The sequence below is a fragment of the Natrix helvetica genome, assembly GCF_964273705.1.
Source record: "Natrix helvetica genome assembly, chromosome: 10".
In the NCBI taxonomy this organism is placed as follows: Eukaryota; Metazoa; Chordata; class Lepidosauria; order Squamata; family Natricidae; genus Natrix; species Natrix helvetica.
Window position 1 is genome coordinate 20,703,633 of NC_138561.1, and position 19,547 is coordinate 20,723,179.

The following is a 19,547-nucleotide window of genomic DNA, read 5'->3' on the forward strand; positions in this document are numbered from 1 at the left end:
TTGCAGCAAACGGGGCTTACGCTTCAATAAGCTATAGCAATCCCTGGAGCCTGAAACAGCTGATGATTGGGAGAAATTGAAAATGAAACTTGCTCTTTGCTCCATGAGGCAAATTGCTGGGAGGCAGAGGCAGATTTTTTTTTCTTGTGCTAATCAGGCTGTTTGCTGCAAGGAGGTAATTCAACAACTATAAATGCCTGTAGAATGTTCAAATTATTAGACTTATTTTTTTAAAGGCTGCTTTATTATTGTTCTAGACAGCTTAACAAAATGAATAAGCTTTTTAAAATAAATGCTTGATCTGAAGAGACCCAGTGCTATTGTTTTAAAAAGTGCTATTCTTTTAAATAGCAGAGAATAACTATACTTCCAGAAAGCACATCAATTTTAACAGCATCTGTACAAGTATAGTCTGAAATATAACACTACAAGCCATGTATATTGTCTGTACTGTTTGCTGCAGGGAGGCAAATTGCTGGGAGGCAGAGGTAGAGATTTTCCCCTTGTGTTCCTCCCCAAAAGCTAGATGCGTCTTATACTTCAGAGTGTCTTATACTCTGAAAAATACGGTACTCAGCTGAACTGGGCCGAACTGGTGGGAGCCAACCTCTGAATATCTGTTTTGCATGAGAAGAACGTTTTCCTACCAAGCCCAAAGTTAGCGAAAAATTGCCTGTCAAAACAACAGTGGAAAGGACTTTGCGTGGGAACCTACATCCTTTGAGCATTTCTCCCCAGCATTCATAAAAATCGTAGCTATTATCCAAGCTGGGTAAAATGACAGTTTTTACTACATTGATCCAAATTGCCTCCTGCATCAACCCGCAGGGCCCAACCTTCATTGCTGAGCTTCTGCCAGATCCCTGTAATTAAGAAAGCCCAAATTAAAAAGTAATAAAGATTAAACAGTTTTGTCCCTAACGCTGTAATCCGTCTACATTAATGCCAAAACAGCTCAGCGGAGTGGCCCGTAATCAATTCCGTATCTACAATGGGGATACAAGCTGTGTATTTTAAGACTCCGTCGTACCTTAGAGGACATCAAAACGCCTTCGGCAGATGCCTGAGCTCCTCGGGCATCTTCTCCAGATGTGGAACTCAATAAACCTGCCGCACATTTGTTCTCGATAATTAGCCCCACTCGGTGGATGCCGAAACTAATTTTCTTCCTGCTTTGTTTCTCATCAAAGGGCACCGTTCTGGGATGGCTGGGGCTGATTTGTAGCCTTGTGTGTTGCGTGCCATATGGGAAGACACTTGACGTCCAGGCAAATCAGAAAACCGGCTGCGTAAATCAGATTGCCTTTGTAGACAGCTAAAAAAGGGGTTTGCAGGTGAACTTTGTCCTCTGTTGATGTTCACCTGATCATTTTCCTCAGGTGCAAATCTGATCATTTTCCTCAGGTGCAAATCTGATCATTTTCCTCAGGTGAAAATCTGATCATTTTCCTCAGGTGAAAATCTGATCATTTTCCTCAGGTGAAATATATATATGTATGTATGTATGTATGTATGTATGTATGTATGTATGTATGTATGTATATGTATATATTCATTCATTCATTCTAGGCATGATACAGATGAACAGAGTTGGAAGGGACCTTGGAGATCTTCTAGCCCAACCTCCTATTCAAGCAGGAAACCCTATACCCATGATGGCGAACCTATGGCACAGGTGCCAGAGATGGCATGCAGAGCCCTCTCTGTGGGCACACATGCCACCGCCAGCTGGTCTTCTGGTCTCTGGCATGCATGTGCGCACTGGCAGCTGGTCTTTGCAGGCACCAGAATGCTGGAAAACGGCCTTAGAACAGCCTGAAAAATGGCCAACAATGGCTAAGAAAACCAGGCCATTTTGGGCTGTTTTAGAGGTCGTTTTCTGGGGTTTTTTCAGGCCATTTTGGGGGCAGTTTGGGGGCATTTTTTCCCCAAAATGGCCTGAAAATGGCCCACAAAACAGCCTGAAAACAACCCCAAAACCAGCCAAAAATGCCCCCAAACTAGGCATATGTGTGCCAGCCAGCTGGTCTTTGGGTTTGCAGTGCTCGGGCATGCACACACATGCATGCAGATTCCAGTTTTGGCACTCGATGCCAAAAAGCTTCGCCATTTCTGCCCTAAACCTCTTCAGGCAAATGGTTGTCCAGTCTCTCCTTTAAAATATTCCTCTGGAATTTTCACCTGATGGTCAATGCAGGACTGCACCACTTGCTCTACCTGCCTAATAAAGTCATCAAATTAACTAGTGGGAGAGGTGACACTCAAACTCAAATCCCTGGCAAACGTATCTCCAAATCTGGGGGGGAGGGGACCCAAAAACCAAAGGTGCAGACCATGTCCATAATAAAGAATCAGAAATGGAGTGGAGAGAAAATTAGAACTCTTACATTCAAGCCCGCAGGGGAAGAAAACAGCTAATTTGTTGGAAATCAAAGCAAGCCCAAGCTTTCTACTTTGTTTATAGAAGGGGCCCAAATCCAGATGCAGCTGGACATTAGTGGAAGAAGAATTTTTATTTAAGACTGGAAAACTACAGGCCTGGTGTTTGTCTGGTTTTAAATTAGGACTCCCCTTCCACCAAAAACAATTCATTAAAGAGAGTTAAGGGAGCCAGGAACTCTCGTGAAAAGATCTATTTCGTCTGTTCAGCTTTTGGGTCTCCTTTGCTAAGGTAAAGCTCAAATGCAATCTTGGAGAATGGTATCAAGCCAGCCTCACAGCTCCTGTTTCAAAGGTGCTCCTTGATAGGGTGAATTTCCTTGCCTTTTCTCTATACTTCTCCAAAGGCAGCCACAGCTACAGAGAGAGAAAATCTGGGAGTTGAATCAAAACATTATGGCAAGGTCTTTTGTGGTGTCAAAAAAAACACGTCAGAACGGTGCCCGTGATTCTGTCCAGCATTGTACAATCCCAGGAATTTATCAACTATCTCTAAACAGGTTCACTCCTGAACTACCACCAGATGGCTTCATTGAGGTTTAGAGAATAAAGACTATTCTAACCTAGGCTTCCTGATATAGTAAAACGCACACAATTAAGTCTAAAAACCCTCTTTTTATTGCAAAGGCTGTGAATTATATTCATTCAAAGCCCGTCATGAGTCCCAAATAGTTTGGGAAGAGTTCTACAGCAGGCTGCCAAAGTCCTTCAGGATAAGGCTGATAAGCACCCACCTTTATCTTCTTTGAAAACACTCCTCTCCTCCTTTTTTCTCCTTCTCCTCTTCTCCACAAACTCCACTCTCTTCTAACCCTGATGATGTTACCTAGTTGGGTCATGAAACGTCTGCAAGGAAACAGCCAACCTCAGAGAGCACCAAGGACTCCACAGTTCAACCCTGCGCTACAAATGTTTTCTTCCATTAGTACATAAGATGATTTGAGAACTTGATAGCATCTTTCAATTTTGCATCCTGACCTTGGCAATGTTTCTTCCAGCAGAGGGAGCTCAGTAACAATCCACTTTTAAGCTGTCATCACTCAGAAAGTCTGCATTGCATAAATATTTGAGAAAAAGCAACGTGTTTAATTTCTAACAGGGCTGCTGGGCAGTCCAAATGAGTTTAGAATGTTTTCCTGGCGCAAGGAAATCCACCCTTCAGATGCTAATGAAAACACGAGGTTTGCTTCAACTGAACTATGGTTTGTAAAACACAGTTTGTGGCCAACCGGGTTTGCTTGTTAGTGTTTCATCTCAATATTCCCATGAGGACCTCAACAGAGCAATCCAGGGGAGTACCTCTCATTTTATTCTCACACTAACAAGCCAATGGCTGTGTTCAGAAGCCCACTTACCCCAGACAGATAAAGTCATTACACTTCAGAAAACATAGTTTTAACTTTTTGCAGTTTAGCATATTAAGGGAATGCAGACTTTTTGACTAATGGTTTAGTGCACTGGGTGAAGCCAGAACATAGGTTAAACTAGGCATCTTCAAACTACGGCCCGGATATGGCCCGCCAATGCAAAGTATCCAGCCATGGAGTGGTGGGATGAAAAGCATATGCCAGCTTGTAAAGAAGTGCTTTAAAAGTCTTTAAAAGCCTTTAAAAACAGCCTTTCAGATGTTTTCCACAGCCATGGGATCCATTAAAAGTCATTAAAAGTCTTTAAAAGTCATCCATGAAATCATTCCGTGTTTGCACCCTTATCAGAATGTTTATGAACTAGCTGGAGGCCCAACCCTTGGCTGATACCAAAGGCCTCAATGGTTAAAGAGTGGGGTGGAGGAGTGGGGAGGCCTAGTTTTAAGCCTTGGGACCCTCAACCATGGAAACTTCAGTGTGGGATTTTGGGCCCATCCCTCCTTGAGCACCTCCAACCTCTGAAGTTGTCTGTCTTTGGGGATAAAATGCAGAGAGATTCTTCTGCGAACCTTCTTGAGCTCTGGAAGAAAAAGATGGACTATGAACTGACCCAGGAAACCAATCATTCAGTCAGTCAAGGAACAATTGAGAAGGCTGGTTCTTCTCCACTCCCCAGAGGGACATGATGTAGCTGGAAGTCTTTCTGATAGATCAGAAAACAAGCCATGACACAGTTCACTTGGTAATGACCTCCTTATTATTCACAGATTTCTCAAGGCATGTCCCTGAATAGCATTGCCGGTTGAGTGACACATCCCTACACAAAAGCTGAGGTCATAATCAGAGCACCCCAAGGATGAGAACAGCTGAACTCTGCTCTGCAGCTTTGAGGCCAAGCTGCCTTGACAGTTCATAACCTTGAATGACAAAGACTATTGAGTTGGGTTTAGGTAGACAAAAGAACCAGAAACTGGTCTGAAGACCCCCAATGCTTGGGCGGATGAAGACTGCGGGGATGAAGAATCACTTAGCATTTTGTTTCTGGTGCCAACTGGAAAATTCTTTTCACAAATGAAAACCCACACGCCCTTGAGAAGTGATCTCTCTTCTGCTACTCAACTTTCTGTTCACAGATGGGATGAAAATCGACGAGGCCAAAGGACTAATGAACCTTTTCTTATTTGGTTTCTAAGGGATTTAATGGTGGCTTTAATTCAGAGCAGCCCTTTGGCCCCACATCTCCCCCAAATGCAAAAAAAAAGGGCTACACTGTTAGTCTCTTCTAAAAAAAAAGTATGCAGGCCACACTTCTTATATTTTTTCAGTGTGCAGCTGTTAGTGCACCCTACCATGTGGTCCTTGGCTCAACTGTAGGAAACGCAACAGGAATGTGCTTTGTGCAGACTCTCTGTCTCCTTAGACTTCACAAAATGTGTTACAGGACTGGATTTAAGGTCCCTGCCAAGCCACTGTATATAACAATGCAACTGGATGGATGAATTTACCAACAATTGCATGAAACCTCAACACAGCATAAAACACAACTCCAGCAAGCTTTCATTTGCACTTCCTGGGAACTAATATTATGTTGCCTATCCATACTGTTGGAGATAATATGTAGTACGGTGCAGTGACGTGCAGTCAGGGGAGGCAGGGGAGGCGGAGCCTCACCACTCTCGTCATGAAAATAAAAAAGAATTACTCCAGGAAGCCGTGAAAGTGGCTGGGAGAGGCGCGCGGCTTGGTTTAGCCTCCCTGGACATCTCAGCAGCAGCCCCAAGTGTGCCGATCTTGCCATTTTTTACATCGGGCGAGCCCAGGATCCTTGCAAGGGGAATGGGACCACGTGTGCAGGAGGCTCCTCAGCTCCAGCCTCAATCAGCGCAGCCGCGGTCCCCTTCATCTTGCCTCAGGAAGGAGGGGAATGGGACCACGTGTGCAGGGGAAGGGGATCGCGGCTCTGCTAATCTGAGGCTGTGTGCTGAGGAGCCTCCTGCACACGTGGTCCCATTTCCCTTGCAAGGATCACAGGCTCGCCCAATGCAAAAAATGCCTAGGTACCATGTTTCCCCGAAAATACAACCTGTCCTGCGCTCACTGACCTAGCGTTATCCCGAAAGCGCCAAGTTACAGGAGCCGGGGGTGGGGGGAGAGCTCACGTTGCTTGCCGCCTTCAATATACCACTAGGTTGGGGAGTGGCGTTCTGTCCGGCCAGAGGGGAGAGTTGCCGGGCGGCTGCTCTCTTGTGAACTCACTCCCGAAGAGCCGGGCACAGCCTCAGGGGCGAAGTAGCCATGAGGTAACTATGCTCACGAGCAGCCGCCCGGAAAATCCCCTCTCTAGCCGGGAAAAGCGCCATTCACTGACCTGAGCAGCCGCCCGGCAAATCCCCTCTCCAGCCGGGAAAAGCGCCATTCACCAAGCCCTTGCGCAGCTGTCCCAGGCGACCGCTGCTGGCTGCTGCTGCCCGCCGCCCCGCCGCTCCGCTCCGTGCATAACTTCCAAACTCCAAAACTTCCAGCATCGCCCGCTCTAGGAGTGCTCTCTATGGTGGGCCGGCTGCTGGAAGACTGTCCGGAAAACTCTCTGTCCAGCAGCCGGCCCACCATAGAGAGCACTCCTAGAGCGGCCAATGCTGGAAGTTTTGGAGTTTGGAAGTTATGCACGGAGCGGAGCGGGGCGGCGGCGGGCAGCAGCAGCCAGCAGCGGTCGCCTGGGACAGCTGCGCAAGGGCTTGGTGAATGGCGCTTTTCCCGGCTGGAGAGGGGATTTGCGGGGCGGCTGCTGAGGTCAGTGAATGGCGCTTTTCCCGGCTGGAGAGGGGATTTGCGGGGCGGCTGCTGAGGTCAGTGAATGGCACTTTTCCCAGCTGGAGAGGGGATTTGCGGGGCGGCTGCTGAGGTCAGTGAATGGCGCTTTTCCCGGCTGGAGAGGGGATTTGCGGGGCGGCTGCTGAGGTCAGTGAATGGCGCTTTTCCCGGCTGGAGAGGGGATTTGCGGGGCGGCTGCTGAGGTCAGTGAATGGCGCTTTTCCCGGCTGGAGAGGGAATTTGCGGGGCGGCTGCTGAGGTCAGTGAATGGCGCTTTTCCCGGCTGGAGAGGGGATTTGCGGGGCGGCTGCTGAGGTCAGTGAATGGCGCTTTTCCCGGCTGGGGAGTTTCCCGGCAACTCTCCCCTCTGGCCGGACAGAACGCCACTCCCCAACCTAGCGGTATACCGAAGGCGGCAAGCAACGTGAGCGCTCCTCAGTGCACAGCCTCAGATTAGCAGAGCCGCAATCCCCTTCCCCTGCACACGTGGTCCCATTCCCCTCCTTCCTGAGGCAAGATGAAGGGGACCGCGGCTGCGCTGATTGAGGCTGGAGCTGAAGAAATTTCTCCGTTTGGGCTGCGCCCCTGCGATCGGAGCAACCACGTGGTTTGATGACGTCACCAGCCTCACCAGTCATAAACGTCACCGCACGTCACTGGTACGGTGGTACCTTGGTTCTCGCTTGGTTTGAAACCCATCGAATCTGACACAAAAGTTTTTGCCCTGGTACTCATTGTTTGTTTAGTAGAGTGGTGATTTGAGTTTGAGTGTCATCTCTTCTGCTAGTTAATTTGATGAGTTTATTAGGCAGGTAGACTCCAAGTGGTGCAGGGGCCTAGAGGTGGAGTTCTCATCTCACAATCAAGAGGCTCTGAGTTTGATCCTAGGTAGAGGCAGATATTTCTATCTCTGGTCACACTGAGAATATATCTGCTGAACAAGGCTCCACATTGGCAACAGGAAGGGCATCTGACCAGTAAATGCTCTGCTAGCTCCACTCCAATGCAAGGAATTATGGGGTCATTAAATGATGATGACAACTCATTGTTTGTTTAGTACCCAATGCATAAGCTAGAATTTGTCGTTGTCGGCTGCCTTGTGAGTCATTACATTATTCCTTATGGGAAACAATTGTTTGGTACTCATCATTTTTGGTACTTATCGGAACCAATTAATGATGAGTTCTGTACAGAGAACTTAATGCCTTTTTGGCAATGCTGTTACAGTGAGCTTTGGGGCTTGGATCATTTGAGATGAGTACTCCAAGGTGCTCGACAGAGAGAGGGTCGTCTACGAGGTCGTATCCACCCAGCTTGTATTTGGTGTTCTGATTTTTGTTGCCAATGTGTCAGACAGAGCATTTGTTGGTTGAGATACTCAGACTCTACGTCATGATTTATTCTGCAAAGTAGAAAAACTAATTTGGAAAGAGATTCCTCCCTTTCAAAGCACACTTTCCCCATTTCATTGGGCGGTCTTTGAACAAATCCCCAACAGGCGTCAGTGACAAAAACGCTTTGTCTTTGGTTACGGGTGACTGATTAGTGTGATGTTGCGAAGTCTTGACAGCGGTGGTCTGTTCCTGCGGTGCTGCTGCTTTCTACACGAGGCGCCCAGAAAAAAAGATTGCGTTGCTGGCTATCTGCCAAAGTTGTAAATCTGAGGATCGGTCACAAAGTGATTTTTTTCAACCATTGGTTGCTAAATGAGGATTATCTGTATAAGAGAAACTTGTTCCTTGCCTGTCTAGAATTTGGAGTTTCCTTGATTCCTAGTAAAGGTAAAGGTTCCCCTCGCACATATGTGCTAGTCATTCCCAACACTAGGGGGTGGTGCTCATCTCCGGTTCAAAGCCGAAGAGCCAGCACTGTCCAAAGACATCTCCGTGGTCCTGTCGCCGGCATGACTAAACGCTGAAGGCACACAGAACACCTTCTTACCTTCCCACCAAAGGTGGTTCCTATTTTTCTACTTGCGTTTTTACATTATTTCGAACTGCTAGGCTGGCAGAAGCTGAGACAAGTAACGGGAGCTCACTCTGTTATGCGGTGATGCTAGGGATTTGAACCACCGAACTGCCGACCTTTCTGATCGACAAGCTCAGTGTCTTAGCCACTGAACCACCGCGACCCTTCTAGGACTCCTAGGAGGCAGTATTAAAAATCACATCAGAAGGGCAAATAAAAATACAGAATTCAACCCAGTGTTGTTTGGTTTTGCCTAAGTTTAAATTTATCCCTATTTCATGGTTATCCCTGTTTTTTTTAAATTTTGAAATGGTTATTCCAACCATTGCTGATTCTCTGGCGTTTTCTGGCCCAACAAGAAGGTGCTAAAAAAATCTTCTGGATTCCTTGCAGGGCTCTGAGATTCTTAAAAGTCTTTCAGCTACCCAACAACATGAAATAAAAGATAAGTAAAAATAAAAGGGTTGCACACGTTGGTTGGACACAAGAAAGAAAGAAAGAAAGAAAGAAAGAAAGAAAGAAAGAAAGAAAGAAAGAAAGAAAGAAAGAAAGAAAGAAAGAAAGAAAGAAAGAAAGAAAGATGAAATAAAAGTAAAGTAAAAATAAAAGGGTTGCACGTGTTGGTTGGACGAAAGAAAGAAAGAAAGAAAGAAAGAAAGAAAGAAAGAAAGAAAGAAAGAAAGAAAGAAAGAAAGAAAGAAAGAAGAAAGAAGAAAGAAAGAAGAAAGAGAAAGGAATGAAGGAAGAGAAAGAAAGAGGGAAGAAAGAAAGAAGGAAAGAAAGAAAGAAAGAAAGAAAGAAAGAAAGAAAGAAAGAAAGAAAGAAAGAAAAAGGGAGGGAGGGTGGGAGTGAGTGAGGAAGGAAGGGAAAAAGAAAAAGAGGGAGATGGAGGGAAGGGAGGAAGAAGAAAGAAAAAGAAGGGAAGAAAGAAAGAAAGAAAGAAAGAAAGAGGGAGAGAGGAAAAAAGGAAGGAAGGAAGAAAAAGAAAGAAAAGGATAAAATTAGGAAGAAGAAAAGGCTTTCACAGCTGTGATGGACTTGCCCGCAAAAACTGTTTGCTCCAACCTGTTCTTCCTATTCCTTGGAGAACTTTTCTTTTGACATCCTTATTATTATTTTCCCAGCTTTCTCCTTTTTCTTCACTCCCAGCGGCTGACATCCGATCCTTTCTTCCCCTCCTAATTTGAATGACCTCCCCCACCACCACCTCTCTCTCTCTCTCTCTCTCTCTCTCTCTCTCTCTCTCTCTCTCTCTCTCTCTCTCTCTCTCTCTCTCTCTCATTCTCTGTGGGTCAGTTTTAGGAGAGACAGATGTTGAGACAAAGGTCTAAAAATAATCTTTTCATCTATCTTTCCTTGGAAAGCTGGGTGGCCGGTGAGAGGTGGGGAGACCTCCCCGCTTGGGAGTAATCGCAAGATCGGGAGTAACAGCTCCAACTTGGAGCAAGGAACCTTTTGGCAACACCAGAGCATCCTTTCTGGTTCCAGACTTGAACCCTTTTAAGGACAAATTGTCTGGGAGAGAACAGAATTTGACTTTGGCGGATTAGCTAACTTCCATTCCTGCCTTTTTCTTTTCTCCTGCAAAGAAATCTGGTGCAAATTCCATCCTCCACAGGGGTTTGCAATTCTCATTTTTGGGAGGTTTTTTTGGACACAGCGACAGCTGAAAGAGGAGGTAGAATGGGGAGCAAGCTATATTTTTGCACCAGGTTCTTTACAACGACTTTATGCCTGGTGTTTCTGCTCTCCCCGTCCTGGAACTATGCAAAGAGGCGCTGGAGAAGGCAACTGAAGGCTTCGCCACTGAAGCTGGTGGAGAATTATGATGTAAGTAAACAGCTGCAGTCAAGGAAAGGGAAGTGTAGAACAGCAACGTGTCACAGGAATCCTCCAAGGTCACTTAGTCTGACCCTCTGCTGAAAGTGTAACAACATGCCTGGGATGTAGGGTGTATAGTTAGAATTGGTTTGGTGGTCTTTGAAGGGAAAAAAACTCACAAGCCTTTCAGTTTCCTCTCCAGAGAATTCAGCAATTAGAAGCGTCCACAGTTGGCCAAGTTCTGTCAACATCTGTCTTCAGATTTTTGTCATGGTTCCATCGGAGTTTCCATCCCCATCATGACTTTGCTTGCCGTACATTTTCTCCATGCTGAATCCCCCAAACCCAGAGAGATTAACAAAACTTAAGTGCTTCTGGCTGGTGTTGACTTTTGTTGCTTGGCACACATCTGGAGACCTATTCTCTGCCAAAAAGGGATGTGGTCTAATCAAGCAAAGGCCCCCTTAAAGAAGTGCATTTCTTTCTTTCTTTTTATTTCACTTCTTCTGTTTCCGCAAAGGGACACGTTTGGTACGGTTACTCTAGCCACTTATGTACTTATACCTAAGTTTGGGGCAGCCTAGTAACTTCTCTGCTGTGATGCTTTACATTTCTCTTTTTAATTAACTGGGGGGGTTTTGCGCTCTTAATTATCTTAACCTATTGAATTGGAAAAAAAACCGTAATAATTGTGGAATTTAGGGTGATTTCTTTTCCTTACTTGCCCAGGGTGAGTTATAGTTGAATTTATGCTGGGTTATGATGTGTTTATTGCATTTTTAATTTATGGGGTGGATATGTAGATAGCTCCAATAACTGAAATCTTAGTTATCTATGCTTTCTGGACTGTTTTAATGTTTCCAGAAGTTAGATCAGAGGTGGGTTCCTACCAGTTTGGACCAGTTTGGCCAAACAGGTAGTAACTTGGCAGCCTGGGTTGCTGGTTCTCCTACAGAGGCACCATCTTGTTTTTCGGTTGTGCGCATGCAAATTATTTGCAAATGTGCACGTACATGGAGCGCCCATCTAGCATGCACACAAGCGAAGTGAACCAGAGTAATGCTGGCAGCAACCCAGAGCCGAAGAAGCTTCCTGGATGAGAAGCGAAACGTCTTCAAAGAAAAACCGGAAAGTCCAGTTGCCTCTTGAAAAAAACACCGCTAGGACATACTTTTCCAAATGCTGCTCTGAACCTGTAAAATTGGGCCTGGAATTTCTCCCGGCGGTTTATTTGGCCTCAGCCAAATAAATCAAATCTTCTTGGAAGATTCCAGGCGAGGTTCTCCCATTGTGTGTTGGGATACACCTCGGCTCCTTTTTAAAACAGGCTCTGGGTTTGTTCTTTGCACGTCTTCCTGAGGCGCAATCTCAAAGACCCTCCAACCTGATTCTAGGGAAGCCATAAAGGAAGACCATCCGTGGCACCAAACCAGAACGGTGGAATGTTGGGTGGAGTTGACTTCCCAAGGGAGGAAACCAACTCTAGGGCAGGTGGAAGTCCCAAAGTGCCTGGAGAATTGTTCAAGGTTAAAATGCCAAGGTGTTTTTAATCGCTGTTTCTTTGAAAGACCGTTTCCTCTCTTTGTCACAAGAAGCCCTGAGAATGATAAGGAACGAAAACTTTTAAAAAGAGAGAGAGAAAGCGAGGGGGGTGGGTGGAAAGTGGAGGAATGGTGTTTTCCACTGAACTCAAGAACCCTTGAGAGGATTTTGCTGGAGAATCTAGTTTGTTTTAGATCTGTATGTATAAATAAAAGAAATTCTATTGAATGAGTGAGTACATGGGTGCCTTTTGATGGTGCATGGATTAATTTAGACCTGGTTATGCCTTGCCTGCTTAATTTCTCCAATATTAACAAATATGCAAAGGGAGACTCCTAGTGGCAGACTCTAGGATTAACTCTCATCAATTAATCGAGTTATTAGTTTACTTTACTTTATTGTCAATGCACCTCGCCTAACGAAATTAAATGCCATCTTCCATGTACATTATAATATTAGAAGAAATGTCTTTCTGGGTTTGGTTCCAAGTGGGTTGGAACCACTTTTGGTGGGAAGTAACAGCGTTCCGTGCGCCTTCGGCATTGAGTCATGCCGGCCGCATGACCACGGAGACGCCTTCAGACAGCGCTGGCTCTTCGGCTTTGAAACGGAGATGAGCACCGCCCCCTAGAGTCGGGGACGACTAGCACATATGTGCGAGGGGAACCTTTATCTTTACATTTAAAGGACTAAATTTCAGAGGTCTGCGACGGCTGGAGAGATAACGGAACAAAGTCGGAATGGATAAAGGAGGACATATGGCAATCTTCTTGAAATTCTCAAATGTTCTCCAGCCTGTTTCACACCAGGATGATGAGAGTCATAGGAAATTCACCCGAAGGGAAGTTTGTTGAACCCCAGCAAGTGTGAAAGTGCGGTGTTATTTGAATGCTACCTGTATGAGCTGGCTAAAAACATCTGCTCACATCGCGTGGAGGAAGGGCCCAATCTAAAGGGAATACTGTTCTTCTAAATTGGGTTTGTGTCCGGGCTGTGTAGGATATAATCTTTCGCATCTGAAAAGATTAGCAATAATCCTTTTGAAAGGATTTTTATTCCTGGTGGCATGTCATCTGCGTATCCCACGAGTTAGCAAAAATACTCAGAATGCCTGTGATTAATTAGAAGAGAATGTGGGCCAAAGTAGGAGACACAGAGAAGTCAAATTTAGTGACTTGACCTTGGAGATGTCAGTGCCATTTGGAGGGGGGGGCAAGACACCGATCCTTCCAATTGAAAGGATTTAACTTAGCATGATCTTTGGCCACAGAAGAGGTCGGAGAACAAGTAACAACTGATCGGCTATCAATAGAAAAGAATATCTGTAGCTCAGGGTTGAACTGAGGGTCCTTGGTGCTCTCTGAGCTGGGAGGTTTTCTTGCTGACCTCTCATGACCCAGCTAGGTAACATCATCAGTGATAGATGGGAGTGCTACAGTATTTGCAAATTGTTTCATTATCTAGTTGGGTAATGAAACATCTGCAAGAATATCACCAAGCTCAGAGAACACCAAGGACCCCACAGTCCTCCTCCTGCCACTCCTCCTGCAAGAGGAGGAGGAGGAGGAGGAGGAGGAGGAGGAGGAGGAGGAGGAGGAGGAGGAGGAGGAGGAGGAGGAGGAGGAGGAGGAGGAGGAGGAGGAGGAGGAGAATTGGGCTTGGTGACCACGTATTTGTTTCAAAGAAATTTGCGCCAGATAAATTCTCATGTCTTGTAAGTGCTTGGCACTGTCTGAGCTTGGTGGTTTGCTTGCAGACATTTCATTACCCAACTAGGCAACACCATCAGTGCTAGTGAGTGTGGAGTTTGCTCTATATTTAGATATAATAACTTGCCCAGCCCGCGTTGGTTGGGAGTTTGCAGGTCATGCTCCATCTGTTCATTTGTTCCCAAATGCAAATACTGATAAAAAATCAATAAATTTCCATCATCTCCATTGGCAAACATATGAAATTTAATCGACATTGCATTCTGGTGTTTTTCATTGCTCAAAACTGGGGATGAGATGGTTTCCACTGGAGCCATCCTCAAGCAGAAGACTCTGCAGAATTGTCCTTGCCAACCAGTGCCACCTTGTGGAACATCTAGGTATCATACACAATTCTCAAAAATTTTCAGAAGAAAAACATTGTCTCCTTAAAGGCTTTCTATTCCTCGGTTCCAGTGGTGGGATTATTATTTTTTTACTACCGGTTCTGTGGGCGTGGCTTGGTGGGTGTGGCATGACTTGGTGGGTGTGGCTTGGTGGGCATGGCAGGGGAAGGATACTGCAAAATCTCCATTTCCTCCCCATCAGCTGGGACTTGGGAGGCAGAGAATAGATGGGGGCGAGGCCAGCCAGAGGTGGTATTTGCCTGTTCTCCGAACTACTCAAGATTTCTGCTACTGGTTCTCCAGAACCTGTCAGAACCTGCTGAATTCCACCTTGTGAAAACATTGAACCATCTGTCAAGTTACACAGGTGAACAGGTGTGCAGTGAGTTTGATAGAAAAGGATGGGAGAATGTGTTTGAAAAATGCTGAAGGGAGAGTCGAGTAAAAAGATCTACTTTCTTCCAGGATTATGAAGACTCCCTTCATCCCCATAATGCGCACTACCAGAAGAATGACCGGTGTCCTCCCCCATCGCAGACCTTGCCAGAACGAGCGTGTGAAGCACCCAGCTGTCGATCGGACTCTGAATGCGAGAAACACAAACGCTGTTGCTATAACGGATGCATCTACGCCTGCTTAGAATCCGTGCCCCCGCCCCCAGGTAGACCAGCCCATAATACCTCATGCTGGAGATGCGATCTGAGCAGGTCCATCCTTGCAACTGTTGCTGTATCCCAAAGCAAATGTCTTGAATGGGTTGTAGGGGCGAGATTCAGCCAGTTCAACCCTGGGCTACAAATAATCTCCTTTATGGATGCTCCTTCTTCATAATAAGACATATTTCTGTCTCTTTTCTTGGAAAAAGTTTTAGACTGGCTGATTCAGCCCAAGCCTCGCTGGTTGGGGGGGAACGGCTGGCTGCTGGACGGGCCAGAAGAAGTCCTACAAGGTACAGTAGCAGAACTGCAGCAGGGATGGCTTCCAAGGTGCCACGGGGGGCCTTCGTTGACCTTGAAATGCTTGTTTTCACAGCTGAAACATGCAGCACCACTGAGGACGGAGATGACCCACTTCATTGTCCAACGGGGTTTGAATGCCACATCATTCACCCGGGGAATGCCGCCGAGGGCATCCCCAACCAGGGACAATGCATCAAGCTACGTGGGAACTCAGGTGAGTTACCGAAAGGAATGTGAAGCATCCTAGGGAGAAGGAGAGAAGGTAGGAAGGGGAAGAGGAAGAGAGTAGTAGGGGAGAGGTAAGGGAAGAAGGGAGGGAAAGGAGAGGAGGAAGGAAGAAAGTAGAGAAGGGAGGGAGGGAGAAAAGAAAGGGAAAACAAGGCGGTGTCAAAATAGACGAAGGATGATCAACAAAGCAACTCAAACTGTATGTTATAACCCTGTAAATGGAACGACAAATGCAAAAAAAGAATCATAACTATATGAATGTATACAAAAAAGAACAAAGAATAAATAAAAAACTTTTTTTTAAAAAAAGGAATGTGAATCAGCCGAGTTCATCACTCACAGCCCTGCGAGATAATACGCAAAAGTCACATTCATTCCTTGCAGAAGACAGAGGTGGGGGGGGGGAGGTTGCGTTCGTTAGAAGTTGTCCTAGAAAAGGTGGTGGGAGGAGAAGAACTGGAACTGGAAAGACGTAGAAAAAGTGGAGGAGGCTCATTTGTTTTTTTTCCCTATCTCCACCTTCCATAATTTAGTTCCAGGGGTGGAACAGTAAGGACGTGGTGGCTCTGTGGCTAAGACGCTGAGCTTGTCGATCAGAAAGATCGGCAGTTCGGCGGTTCGAATCCCTAGTGCCGCGTAACAGAGTGAGCTCCCGTGACTTGTCCCAGCTTATGCCAACCTAGCAGTTCAAAAGCACGTAAAAAATGCAAGTAGAAAAACAGGAACCATTTTTGTGTGGGAAGGTAACAACGTTCCGTGCGCCTTCGGTGTTCAGTCATGCCAGCCACATGACCCCGGAGACATCTTCGGACAGCCCTGGCTCTTGGCTTTGAAACAGAGATGAGCACTGCCCCCTAGAGTCGGGAATGACTAGCACATATGCGTGATGGAAACCTTTACCTTTAGGTGTGGAATTACCTCTGGAAGGTGATAAAAAAAACTAACATAAAGCAATGTTGTTTCCTGCTGTAGTTTTCCATCCTTCTTGGTTTTCCAGAGACCAGAAATGCCTCTGTGCAACTTTCTCTCACAAGCCTAAAGCACAGCTAACCACCCCCCTGGCTGGTTCACAACTCAACTGTGTCATTTCCTTTTTGAGGGGATGTGAAGAAAAAGAATGCTCACCACGCTTGTTATCTGTGCAACTTGTTGATTTGTGAAGATGCTTAAGGCTTTGGTATTTCTTTTTCCTTCTCCAGATGGATGGAATCTAAGACCCAAATACTACAAGGACTATTTTGGTAAGTTTCAGCACTAAAATAACAGAATAACAGAGTTGGAAGGGACCTTGGAGGTCTTCTAGTCCAACCCCCTGCTCAGGCAGGAAACCCTAGACCATTTCAGACAAATGGTTGTCCAATCTCTTCTTAAAACCCTCCACTGATGAAGAAGGAAGGAAGGAAGGAAGGGAGGGAGGGAGGGAGGGAGGGAGGGAGGGAGGAAGGAAGGAAGGAAGGAAGGAAGGAAGGAAGGAAGGAAGGAAGGAAGGAAGGAAGGAAGGAAGGAAGGAAAAAAGAATAACAGAATAACAGAATGGCAGAGTTAGAAGGGACCTTGGAGGTCTTCTAGTCCAACCCCCTGCTCAGGCAGGAAACCCTAGACCATTTCAGACAAATAGTTGTCCAATCTCTTCTTAAAAACTTCCAGTGTTGGGGCATTCATAAAAAGCAGTTAATGATTAAATCATATTTGAGAGGAGTTGCAATCTGAAGAACATGGATCTAGAAAGATTGTTTACCTAGGTGATCCTCAATTTATAACCGTTTGTTGAATGTTTGACGTCCAAAGTTACAACAGTGCTAATATAAGTCCTCCTTACAATTGTTCCTCGCATTTATGATTCGGCACCTTTCCCGGCAATTTTTGGCAGAAAATCCCACATATTTGGAAGAATGGATTCACACTTACAACTATAACCTTTGCTTGCCAACTACGGAGTCACTTAATGACTGTCATGAAAATGGTCATAAGATTGCATCCAACTCAACTTACGACTGCAATGACTTATGACAGAAACTCTGGTCTCAATTGTTGTTGTAAGTCGAGGTTCGTCCTTCAGCATTCCATGTAATAAACAGGAAAGAGATCTCTGGCTTGAAGAGGCTGGTCTGCGCAGAATATAGAAAGAGATCTGGAAACAAGAAGCCAAACAAAAATGCGATGGGAAGTGAGATTGTTTTCATGGAAAGGAATTAGTTTGTCTTGCTATTTCCTAAAAATATATATCTCAAAATTAACTTAGGTATACTATTTTTATACTGAGTGGTGGCTCAGTGGCTAAGAGAAAGGTCGGCAGTTCGGCGGTTCAAATCCCTAGCCCCGCGTAACAAAGGGAGCTCCCGTGACTTGTCCCAGCTTCTGCCAACCTATCAGTTTGAAAACATGTAAAAATGCAAGTAGAAAAATAGGAACCACCTTAGATGGGAAGGTAACAGCATTCCGTGCGCCTTCCACATTCAGTCATGTCAGCCATATGACCACGCAGACGTCTTCGGACAATGCTGGCTCTTTGGCTTTGAAATGGAGATGAGCACCGCCCCCTAGAGTCGGGAACGACTAGCACATATTTGCGAGGGGAACCTTTACTCTTTTTAACTGCTTGATTTTCTGCTGTTGTTTTGCAGGGCGCAGTTCCAGCAACGCAGTGGGTTATGTAAAGCAAACGCAGAAACATCTTGGTTAACTCAAGGAAGATCCTTACGAACGGCCACGTGTGATGTCAAAGGGAAAATAATAACAACGTTGGATGGGCAAAGGGTAACCATAACTGAAGGGAAAATAAACCAGGAGGAGAAACATTTTTAATCTGTTGGTGCCATGCTGGTTTGAATTTCTTTTCAATGTGCCTCACATAAACCTACTGCTGGGGTAAGGGGTTAGATGGGACTTCAACTCTTATCATTAAAACCAGGATGGACAAGAGTGGTCTTCACCAACAGTTCTACACTTTAATAGTGTTGTTTTTACAAAATGGTAATGTATAGTCTGGGCATTTAATTTGGTCTTTGGAGAATTCAGCCATTCTGTCGGTACTAATAATGATCGTTCATCCAAAACCTCTGTATGAATGAGATATTTGGTTTGTAGCTGTTCTGACCGAGGCTTCCTGAGAGCAGGAAGCAGACTCCTGGTCCCGACAAAAAATCCCTTTTATTAATTTACTGTGAATTCTGCTCATTCACATCCAGCAAAGTCTTTCAAGGGAGGATTTACAATCACAAACCTTATCTGGCTTGGAGAGCTGCCAGGCCGAGATCTGCAAAACTTGGCAAGGAGTCTCGGAGAGTCAAGAACCAATGAAGCAAACTAATTGTCTCCTGCAAACTCCACTCCTCTTTTGCTCCTCTTTTATTTCCTCTGGGAGGGGTCATTCATCATCCACCTGTGGCCTTCCTCCCAAGTCGGCCCCTGTTCTTTAGCTGTTCCCTTCGTCTGGAAACTCTATGCACGCGCACACTGGGAACAGGCTCCAGCTGTTTCATCTGCCTCACTGATGTCTGACTCTGAAGGCAGCTGATAACTGTCAGATGGCCCTGGCCCTCTCTCTCTGCCTCCAACGCAGAGCCATCATCCGAGACTTCCCCAGACTCCAGGACTGGCCCATGTTTCTCCCCGACCTCCTCACTGTCCGAATCTGCTGTCAGCTCTGCTGGCAACTGGCAGACCACAACAGTCGTCCCAGAAACATGGGATATTGATGGAGTGAAGGGATCATGTATGACCGGAGTGCCTCTCTTGAAGCAGGAAATGTTATATTCCCTGTGAGGTAGGAGAACAATGGAGTTATTATGCTTTTCCCCAATTAGATACATATTTTCTAACAGGGAGAACAGTTAGAGGAACTCAGAATCCCAAAAGGGATGTGCTCTCCTTTATGAGATACATTCAGGCTGAATCTAAAAAATAACCTTGGAACAAAAGTGTTTTAACTTGGTTTCCACCGCTGATCAAGGGGTGGGACATCATGATGTAGAACACAGAATAGCAAGACTGGAAGAGGCCTTGGAGACCTTCCAGTCCAACCCTCGGCTGAAGCAGAAGACCTTCCTGACAAATGGTTGCCTAACATCTTCTTGAAACTCTCCAATGGTAGAGCACCCAAAAATTCTGGCAGATTATTCCACCATCAGAAATTTCTCCATAATTCGAAGTTGGTTCTCTCCTTGATTAGTTTCCATCCATGACTTCTTGTTCTGCCCTCAGGTGCTTTGGAGAATAGGTTGACCCCCTCTTTTCTGTGATTGCCCCTCAAATATTGGGAAGACCCTAGTCATGCCACTCTCTTTGTCATTCTCTTTGTTAGACTAGATATACCGA

The 19,547-nt window shown here is 45.6% G+C and overlaps 1 protein-coding gene across 1 annotated transcript; it reads left to right on the forward strand.

Annotated features, from left to right (window-relative positions):
• Positions 1 to 9,822: 9,822 nt before the first annotated feature.
• Positions 9,823 to 18,222, forward strand: WFDC1 (WAP four-disulfide core domain 1). Its single transcript, XM_081963667.1, has 6 exons — positions 9,823 to 10,415; positions 14,509 to 14,704; positions 14,909 to 14,992; positions 15,076 to 15,216; positions 16,430 to 16,471; positions 17,855 to 18,222. The coding sequence occupies exons 1-6, from the start codon at positions 10,269 to 10,271 to the stop codon at positions 17,911 to 17,913; spliced, it is 669 nt and encodes a 222-aa protein (XP_081819793.1). The 5' UTR covers positions 9,823 to 10,268; the 3' UTR covers positions 17,914 to 18,222.
• The last annotated feature ends 1,325 nt before the right edge of the window (positions 18,223 to 19,547 follow it).

What these genes read in the sequence shown, in the direction of transcription:
- WFDC1 (XM_081963667.1), top strand. Translation starts at nt 10,269, where the DNA reads ATGGGGAGCAAGCTATATTTTTGCACCAGGTTCTTTACAACGACTTTA. An exon ending in AGCTGGTGGAGAATTATGAT is followed by an intron (nt 10,416 to 14,508) that starts GTAAGTAAACAG and finishes ACTTTCTTCCAG; the next exon opens with GATTATGAAGACTCCCTTCA. An exon ending in ATCCGTGCCCCCGCCCCCAG is followed by an intron (nt 14,705 to 14,908) that starts GTAGACCAGCCC and finishes TCTTGGAAAAAG; the next exon opens with TTTTAGACTGGCTGATTCAG.